The sequence below is a fragment of the Drosophila innubila genome, assembly GCF_004354385.1.
Source record: "Drosophila innubila isolate TH190305 chromosome 3L unlocalized genomic scaffold, UK_Dinn_1.0 0_D_3L, whole genome shotgun sequence".
Taxonomy (NCBI): Eukaryota; Metazoa; Arthropoda; class Insecta; order Diptera; family Drosophilidae; genus Drosophila; species Drosophila innubila.
Window position 1 is genome coordinate 6,841,614 of NW_022995376.1, and position 9,973 is coordinate 6,851,586.

The 9,973-nt window shown below is 46.7% G+C and overlaps 2 protein-coding genes across 2 annotated transcripts; one reads left to right on the forward strand and one right to left on the reverse strand.

Moving 5' to 3' along the window:
* Positions 1–1,178: 1,178 nt before the first annotated feature.
* On the forward strand, positions 1,179–6,322 carry LOC117788430 (the record flags this gene model as incomplete). The annotated part of the gene is made up of 2 exons (XM_034627197.1): positions 1,179–1,912; positions 2,773–6,322. Coding segments are annotated over 2 exons (3,774 nt in total), but the record flags the coding sequence as incomplete, so codon positions are not given.
* LOC117788431 (probable leucine--tRNA ligase, mitochondrial) lies at positions 6,252–9,815 on the reverse strand. The gene is made up of 4 exons (XM_034627198.1): positions 9,663–9,815; positions 7,814–9,605; positions 6,936–7,177; positions 6,252–6,879 (listed from the first exon to the last, which is right to left on the reverse strand). Exons 1-4 carry the CDS (start codon positions 9,750–9,752, stop codon positions 6,394–6,396), a joined length of 2,610 nt encoding a protein of 869 aa, XP_034483089.1. The 5' UTR covers positions 9,753–9,815; the 3' UTR covers positions 6,252–6,393.
* Between the last annotated feature and the right edge of the window lie 158 nt (positions 9,816–9,973).

Here is a 9,973-nt window from a genome sequence, read left to right on the forward strand (position 1 = left end):
ATTGGTATTTAAGTAAATTCTTTAGTTAAATACTTTACTTTTTCATTTCGTTAAGTAAAAAATAATATTTCTATGATATTAATAAATTCAAAAAGACGATTTACAGGTAATTGAATATTTTTAAATGTGATATAAATATTGAAGAAAAGATTGTTTTATAATTAAATTTAAAAAAAAACATTTCCTGTCTTATATGCCTTTTGAAACTTGAAGTAGCGCATAATGATAATGCCAGCAATGTTTTGGTATGTTTAGAAGCCAGTCAGTTCAACTTGACTGTCGTTCTGTCTCTGCGACTGTTTGACAGTTTGTCAGTCGTTTGGTTGCAATGAATGCCGCCCTAAAAGCGCTTTAAATAAACAAACTAATAGCTGAAATCACGAAGCAAATAGGACCAGGTGAAATAACAATGTCAGTGCGAGTGAGATGGCAATGGGAGTGTGCAAGCGAGAGGGGGCGATCTATTGGCACTGTCTTCTGCAATACAAAAACGGTCTATGGCAACCGCGCCAATAGCTATATGTATAACCCGAATAAACAAACTAATAAAACATGCCCATGCCGCGACCAACAACATTCAACAAAAATAAGTCGAAAGAATAAAGAAAAAAAAAAAATAGAATAGCTTAAAAGACTGAAGGAGAGACAGCAAGAAGCCAGGAGCTGCAGAGAGCAGCAGAGCAGCAACTCAAGTGGAGCACGGCCAACAAATCGAACTGAAATTGAAATTGGAACCAAAGAAAAAAAAAAAAAGAAAAAGTATTAAAAATAATATAAATTAGATAACTTATAGATTGGGTAAGTGCAAAAGAGAGAGATAGATAGAGAGAGGGTGCTAAACTGAGTCCTTTTACTTGTCAGGATAACAACATCCTTATTATGCAACGCTGAAAACAGGCATCAGTGTGTTAGCCATGTCCCAGCTGGAGTCTGTTGCCGTCCACATTGCTGGCCAACAACGATTATGAAACACAAAGGTGGAAGCCACACGCACGGCAACGGGCCAGGCTCCAGGCAGGACGGGCTCAGCGGCGACAATTGCCCGGAGACGCACCTTGATGTCCATGGCCAAATGTCGTGGCAGGTCCATGCTAAACGATGAGCCGCCCGAGCCGACAGCGACCACAACCACAACAGCAACCACAACAACAGCAACACAACAACAACAACAGCAACAACAGCCACTGCAACAACAACAGAACTATTTACCTCAAACATCTTTGCTGAAAATTGAACCATTCGTTCCTAGTTTTAATCAACGTCTACGTCGTCGTCCTATTGGACGCTCACATAGCACACTTAGCCACAATGTTATACAAAAGCGCGTGGCGGCAGGCGCAGGATTAGGAGCGGGAGGATTGGGTGGAGCAGGAGCTGCACAGCCGGAGCTGCTGGTGGGACATGGACAACTCAAGCGCAGCTATGCAGCTGCCGCACAGTTGCGCAACCAGCAGCGTCTGCAACGTGTCGCCGTCAGCCGACAACGCTCCAAGTCCACCTCATCCTCGGCTGCCTCCAACAGCTGTCGTCCCGTCACCTCGATGGGCGGTGCTGCTCCCGTTGCAGGTGCCGTTAGCGGCGCAGTTACGCCCACCACGCTGGTGGGCAGCACGGGTGGCACTCTAGTGAGTGGTGCAATTGTGACACCACAGCCGAATGGCATTTGTCGCATTCAGCGGTTGGCCAAGGAGCGGGAGGAGCTGCCGGATCGCATTAACTATGATCGACGTGGTCTAACTGCCATACCCATATTCGAGCAGGAGCCTAATCTTCGCCTGCTCTCGCTGCAACACAATCTGATCAACACCTTTCACATACCCAAGGAGCTGCCACCACCGCCACCGCCGTTGCCACCGACAGCAGCAACAGCATCCGGAGCTGCTCCACAAGCCACACCTCGAGACAACAGTAAGTGGGGAATCCCCTTAAGATATTAAACTACACCCAGAAAAAAGCTTAGTACACATAACAGTATTGTATCTATTAGATTTTTCTATATCATATTTAAATTAGGAATCGCTAAGAAAAGAACAAAAAAAAAAAAAAATCACACTTGATTAATTTTTAATTACATTGAAAATATATTTTTATTTCCATTTACAACTTTGAAAAAAAAATAAAAAAAAAATACATTTTTTTCTTAATAATAATTAATAATAATTTTAAATAAAAATATAAGTTTTATTTCCTGATAATGATTATGTTTAAATTTTTTTCTAAAAATCAATGAATAATTCTTATGTTATGTTTAATTTTTGGATACACAAATTTAAAATAAGAGTTTTTAGACAAAAAACTTTTAATTTGAGTTATTCTTCCATTTTTACTTTTAAAATTTTAATTGTTAGATCTTTTAAACTATAATTAGTATTTCAATATGCTCTATATGAAGAATTCCGTCCATACACTACCATTTGTATAGAAAGGTGTTGATGTATAACACTTATTGAAATACATTTAAAAGTTATGGTTATTTCATTTAAAAAACTAGATCTTAAAGTAAGTGAATATAAATATAATTTTTTATTATAAAATTTAGACTTGTGCTTCCAATTCAAATTTATATTTAGAATTTTTTTTTTGTCGGTTTGAGAAAAAAAACTTTTTTTTTTGATATATTAAAAGAAATCAAAAATTTTAATTAAAATAACTTCTTCAAAGGTTTTTATTTTATAATCTATAACTTTCGCAATCTTTGATATTTAACGCTAAATTATAGGAAAAACTAGTTAAATTACAGTTTACAATTTGAGAGTTTTTTTTTGAGTGGAGTGTAATGGTAACTTATCTTAAACTTTCAGGGGAGCAGCGTGCACTGCGAGCTCATGCCACGAACCAGGCGCCGTCCAGACTGACACGCGCCATGACAAATGCGGGAGCTAATCCTCACCACAACTCGCAGCACCTGAACTCATCCAACTCGGGCAGTCCCTGCTCCGGCAGTCCGCTGACCACCCAAGCACTGGCCATCAATGGCGGCTCCAATCGCTCCAAGTTGGCCAATAAGCGTGGCTTTAACTATGCCCAGGCTCAGTTGACGCCTCCGCCGGCGCTGCGTCTGCGCTTTGGGCTGGAAAAGTCCAAGAGCTTTGTGTCCAACAGTCTGCAGGCCATGAAGCATCAACAACAGCTCATGCAGCGTCGCCAGCTGCTCAAGGCTGCAGCAGGAGGCGTCGCGGGAGGCGGGGGCGTGGCAGGAAGTCATCAGCTGCAGAGCTGCGATGAGAGCAGCGTGCTCCACAGCAGCACACTCTCGCTGTGCGGCGTCGGGGAGGAGGAGGAGCCCAGCATGACGTCCAGCTTGCAGCTGGAGCAGCTGAGCATCAAGAACAAGCAGCTGAGTCTCAGCGCCTGCTATGGCATCATCTTCCATCAGTTGGTCTTTCTCGATCTCTATGATAACCAAATTGAGAGGATTGCCAATCTCGATGGACTGCCATCGCTGTCAGTGCTGCTGCTGGGCAAGAATCGCATCCAGGACATTGCCGGCTTGTCCTCGTTGAGTCCAACTTTGCGTGTCCTCGATCTTCACGGGAATAAGTTGACCAGTCTGGGGAATCGCATCAACTGCCTGCAGCAACTGAAATCCCTGAATCTGGCGGGGAATCAAATCCGTCAGATCAATCAACAGGATTTCCATGGCTTGCGTTTGCTGCGGGAATTGAATCTGAAGCGGAATAAGCTGCGACGCATCAATGGATTCCAGCATCTGGTGGCGCTGGAGCGGCTTTGGCTGTGCCACAACGAACTGCACAAGGTGGACGACATGGCGAGCATTGCGAGAGCTGCTCGTCTCCAGGAGGTGACCATTGAGAACAATCCCGTCTCGCTGGCCGGGGATTGTGTCTCGTTTCTGGTCTCCCATCTGCCGCTGCTGCAGTCGCTCAGCCAGATGCCCATCACGGAGCAGGTGCGTCGGGCGGCGCTCGCCTGGCGTCAGCACAAGGAGCACGCGCTGGCCACGCACGGCAGCTCGGATGCCTATCACAGCAGCCGGCGGGAGGAGGTCATCTCGAATGCCCGCACCAATTGGGAACTGCTGCGTTCCCAGCAGACGCTGGGCCGGCCCAAGGGTAAGCTCACCAGCGAGCTGGCCAAGATCAATGAGTCCAACGAGGCGGCGGTGTCCGAGGAGCCGGAGGAGCTGGAGAAACCGCCAGCCAGAGATGAGCTGGCCGAGCTTCAGGCGCTGTTCAAGCTGCCACCAATTGTCAAGAAGCCGGAGGGCGAGGAGGATGCCTCCTCGGAGGCTTCCAGCCTGGGACCCAATGTGGACTCCTGCTCCAGCTGCTACAGCACGGACAACGAGGAGCTGGGCAAGCAGCGGAAGTCACCCACGCCACAGATCGATGAGAATTGCAACAAGCTAAGTCCTTCTTCTCCTGCTGCAGTTGCTCTAGTTGCTGTTCCCGCTGAACCCGCAACTCCTTCACCCTCCCCACCAGCTGTGACACTGACGCCGCCGGCTCCTGGCACACCTGTGCCCGCTGCCACGTCCACACCGCCGCCCAGCACCGTGACTCTTCCCCTGCCCGCCGCCGCTGCCGCCAGCACGCGTCCTGGGAGCAGCAAGCAAAGGATTCGCCAGGCGCCCATCACACAGCTGGGATTGCAGGTGAACCGAGGAGCAAATCCGCCCAGCTGCAAGCGCTACATGGCCGGTAGTCTGGTCAGATCCCAGACCATCAGCAGCAGCAGCACCAGCAACAGCAGCAGCTCCAACAGCGCTGGACGTGGCAGGACCAACAACAACAACAACAACAACAACAACAACAGTAACCAGAACAACAACTCCAATCAATCTGCAGCCAATGTGGTCTCCTTGGTGGCTCCACAGAGCAAATCCAATCAGCAATCCTCGACAGCGTCATCCATTTCTGCCCCCAGTGCCACGCCCACTGCGGCGATAACCGTCACGAAGCCAAGTGCCGCGGAACGGGAGCGGGAGCAGGGTGGAGATTATCTCATAGAGATCTGCGGCAGATATCTCAACATTTATGGCCAGGGAGCACTGAGATTCATCGACAAGCAATGGAATCCGGCCAAGGCGAATGATGTGCACACCTTGAACTTCAGTTACATCAATTTCAACAGCATTGTCTGCATTCTGGGCAGGATTAAGGTGCGTTTCCCCCACGCCGAGCACTTTGTGTTCCGCGAGACAAACATCAGCACGTTGGGACAACTGAATGCTCTGGCGGAGCTCCAAGGACTCAGTTCTCTGCTGATTGATGCGGAGGGCAATGCCATCACTGGGAAGCCCGCCTGGCGTGCCTATGCCATCTACAGACTCTCCCACTGGGGATTGAAGCAGCTCAATGGCCAGGAGATCAGCGAATCCGAGGTGGAGTCCGCCAATGCCATGTACGCAGGTCTCTCCAATCTCGTGCTCTGGTCCATGCCCGATGGCATGCTCCAGCCGCTCCTGGCTCGTCTGCGTCTAGACGAGACCTGCACGGCGAGCAAAATGTCGCCCAAGGATTGGCTGCTGCGTGCCGAGAACAAATCCCTGCGTCTGGTCGTCGGCAAGGAGGCGCTGCAATGGAAGAAGGCAACCACAACGACGACAACAACAACGGCGACTGTGGCAGGAGCAGAGAATGGAGCCACTGCGATGGCGCCCAGTGCCAGAGATCGGGGCAGACAACACTTCTCGCTGCTGCTGGAGAACACCTGCAATGCGGTGGAGAAGCTACACAAGCTGGAGACGCTCTGGCCAAGCATGCTGTTGGATATTGTGCGGAATACTCTCTTGGATTACGCCCAGCTGGATGTCTACCTGCGGAATCTGATGGCGGAGCTGATGAAATGAGGTGATCCTGCAGAGAAAAACCAGCTGAGGATCATTTTGAGCTGATGATCCTTCAGAAAGAATCTATAGATTGATGTTGTAAAGAAGCAATCTAGTATAACTCCGCTACGGGAAACTGTGATCCTCAAGAGCAACTACGAGTTGAGGATCACTTCGAGATAATGAAGTAAAGTAACAACCGCTTTCTGTCCACATTGAACTGTGATCCTCAAGAGCCACCATGAGCTGAGCACTAAAGTGTTATCCCACAGGAAATGGTCATCCTCCAGAGCCACATCAAGCGAAGGATCATTCCTGTTTTGTAGAGGATTCTTAGACTTAATCGCTTTTAGTGGAGAATTTGCTGCACATTCGGCACATAATCCTAAATCCAATGATCCCCTAGGCATTTAAGCATAATTCCAATCCAATCCAATCCAATCTTGTAAAGCAACAAGCATGAAAGTAGTCCAATTTTTATATATATTTAACATTAAACTTAAATAACAAATAAAGATAAATCCCAAACTAGGCTGCAATTAATCTTCTGGACAAAAATGCTAAGTCCCACAGGTTACCAGCTGCTCCTTCTCCTCTTCCATTTACTCTGCCTGCAACTTATCCATACTGCTGCTCTTTGTCGGTTTCTGCTCCTTTTTCAGCTTGTCCACATAGATGTTGAGTATCGCCTCAATTCCAGGATACAGCACAAAATTCGTGGTCCTTATCTTCTTATCAATGAGATACGAAGTCACCGATTGCGTGTTGAAGGCAATGTCCAGTGCATCACTGTGATTCACCTTGTCCAGCTGATTTCTCGCCACCTTAATGACGCAATTCTCAAATCCATTGACCTTAATGGAGAGATCCAGTTGATACACTGCATCCACATCTGGCCAGCGTTGCTCCAGCACATCCTTTGTCCACTGCAGCTCCTCGCTGGCGGCATTGAGGCGTCCCGGCACGGACACAAACTTGGACCACAATTCGGAGGCAAAATGTGGCGCCATGGGAGCCAACATGATGATCTGTGCCGCTAAAGCTCGTTCAAATTGTTTGCCATGTCGTTGAATGTGCTTTGGTGTGCGCTGAAAGAGATCAAGTTGATTAGCTGGATAAAAATGAAGTAGCTGGCGGGGATTACCCTCAAGGAGTTGGTTAATCCCTGCATCTTGGAGATGGCGACACTTAATTGATGCGCATGGCGATAGTTGAAGGTGGCGCCTTTGATGTAGAAGTTGCGGGCATCAAAGAGTTTGGCATCCTCGAGCAGAAACGCATCGCTGCCCGTGTCCACAATATCCGTGGAGGATTCCTCGCGTGCCGCCTGGAATTCCTCCAATGTGAGCCACAATCTCTTCTGCCAGTTGAGTATGCCAGGAAAAGCTGAAAGTAGACAAGGCAGGATTAGCGAAATTTTATAAAAAAATTTATGTAAATTCTCAATTAAAAATTATGTTTATTGGTATTGAAGAATAAAAAATATTTTGGAGTTGACAATCTTTATTCAAAACATAGTGGTAAGATAAATCCAATTAAATTTTAGTGATAAAAAAAATTTATAAATTTTATAAATACGAAGATTTTTATTTTATTGTGTTTTTTTCGCTATCAAATTATTTTTGTCCTGTTATAAATTTTATTTATTTCAAAAATTAAAGTAAAAATCAGTGACTAAATTTTATTATAACAATTAGTCAATAAAAATCAGACATTGATTTTTATTTCAAAAAGTCATCTATAAAAATCAGGTATGGATTCTTATACATATGTTTGATTTTCTAAACTCTAGTGGAAAAACTCAATTTAATTCTCGATTGATTTAAAAAACATTTGAGATCAACTTAAAACAAAATTCAGTATTAGTATTTTAATAATTTTATAGAATGTTATTAAAAACTTAACTATATTAAAAAATTGTTTTTTGCTCGAAAAACTTTAGTAAATAAAAAGATTTTTTGTTAGTTCAGAGATACAGATAAAAAACTTAATATAAATCTCAACAAATGTAAATCTACTTACTCGCACTTGACCAATTCCTATGTGAGGTGGGCGCCACGTCCGCCAGGATGATCAGACGCGTCGTATCCGTGCCGTATTCATTGAACATGTCATCGGGTTCGACGCCATTTAGCTTGGACTTGGACATCTTCTCCCAGCCCATGACCACGGGCTCTTGAGTCTCCTTGAGCAGCGCCTGATTCTTCTTGGCATTCACAATCTCCACCTCCGACTCTCGAACATAACGTCCACTGCCCTTGACGCGATAGGAGCGACCCATAACCATGCCCTGCACCAAGAGGCGGGAGAAGGGTTCTGACGTGGGCGACAATCCGCAGCTGTGTAGGAAATGATTCATGAACCGGGCATAGTAGAGATGCAGCACGGCGTGCTCCTTGCCACCGATATACAGATCCACTGGCATAAAATTATTCACCAGCGACGTGTCAAAGATGCGTTCCGCATTGTGAGCATCCAGATAACGCAGATAGTACCAGGAGCTGTCCACAAATGTGTCCATGGTGTCTGTTTCGCGACGCGCCTGAGAATCCCCACACTTTGGGCACTCACAGCGCAGGGAATCCTTTCCAGCGTCGCGTGGCGGCAACGTAACCGGCAGCTGTTGCTCGGGCACGGGCACAGCTCCACATTTGGGACAGTGGACAATGGGTATGGGAGTACCCCAATAACGCTGGCGAGAGATTAGCCAATCCTGCAGCTTCGAGGACACACGATATCCGCCAATGTTTAGCCGACTGGCAGCATGCAACACTTCCTTACGCAACTGCTCCCAGTTGCCGGGATTGATGTGTTCCTCGTTCTCACTGGATTTGCAGATAGCCAGACCGAAGCTCTCCCACAGTTCACGATCCTCGGTGCGGAAACTGGGTGCAGCCAAATAGACATCACAGTGTGCTGGAAATACGGCATCGTCATTAAACACCACAGGCAGAGTGGTCTTGGCAAAGGGATTCTCCACGCTCAGTTGATTCGCATCGGGCAGTTGGCATAAATAGTGTTTGCTGCGCAGCACCAGAAACGCGTGTGGATCCTTGAGATGCTCCGGATTGGCAGTCCAAACACGCAGCATGTTCGAGGCGGAGGTGAGCAGCGTGAAGGCGTAACCATCACACTCGCCAATCCAATGCCGCTGCAGATTTATGATATCACGCCAATCTCGCAGTGTGGGATCATCCAGACCATCGAGGAGCTGCTTGGCATAGGCACTGGTGCGTATGAACCACTGCTTAAGCAGTTTCTTCTCCACTTTAGCTCCAGAACGCCAGGAGCAGCCATTGGCGTCCACCTGCTCATCTGCCAAGACGGTTTTATCAACTGGATCCCAGTTTACGAGTGCTTCATTCTGATACGCCAGTCCGTGTTTGTGCAGCATCAGAAACAAACTCTGCGTCCACTTGTAATACTCGGGACTGCTCGTGGACAGCTCGTGTGTCCAGTCAAAGGAGCAGCCAAGACGCTGCAGCTGCTGCTTCATCTGTGCAATGTTCTGTTGCGTCCAATCCGCTGGAGCAACGCCGCGTTGATTCGCCGCATTCTCAGCGGGCAGGCCAAAGGAGTCCCAGCCTATGGGCTGGAACACATTCTTGCCACACATGCGCTGGAAACGTGCAACGGCATCGCTGATTGTGTAAACACGAACATGTCCCATGTGCAGATTTCCCGAGGGATAAGGAAACATAGACAACACATAGAATTTGTTGGCCGTCTGTTTGTTGTCAAACTGCCCATTGCACAGCTGCTGGCTCCAGTGCGTCTCTATTCGATGTTTCACATCGTTGGTCAGCTCAAGTTGCTAAAAACAACACAAAACATTTGTTTAATTAAGTAACAAAAATTATTTACTGCTTACCTCATTGCCTGTGCAGCTTTGTGTCAAGAAACGGCGGCACCAGTTGAATTCCAGTCCACGTAGAAGACACCTGTGTCTCAGTGCTTGCATATTGTTTATTTTAATTGATAAAATTGCACATTAATACGGCATTCACTTTTGTAAGTATTAAATAACAAATCAAAATGCAATGTGAGCAGCTCAACAGCTGTTAAATGGACAGTGCTGCCACATCTCTACAAACACATATGTTTCTTACCAAAAGATTTTGGCGGGAAGCATTCGCAACTAAGTGGCAACGCTCAACACAGTGCTGCATTTTCAGATGCTTG

Excerpts from the sequence above, each read along its gene's own strand:
- LOC117788431 (XM_034627198.1), bottom strand. The coding sequence starts at position 9,752 with ATGCAAGCACTGAGACACAGGTGTCTTCTACGTGGACTGGAATTCAAC. Across the intron at positions 9,606-9,662 it reads AAAGCTGCACAGGCAATGAG|CAACTTGAGCTGACCAACGA; the intron begins GTAAGCAGTAAA and ends TGTTGTTTTTAG. Across the intron at positions 6,880-6,935 it reads GATTAACCAACTCCTTGAGG|CGCACACCAAAGCACATTCA; the intron begins GTAATCCCCGCC and ends GATCTCTTTCAG.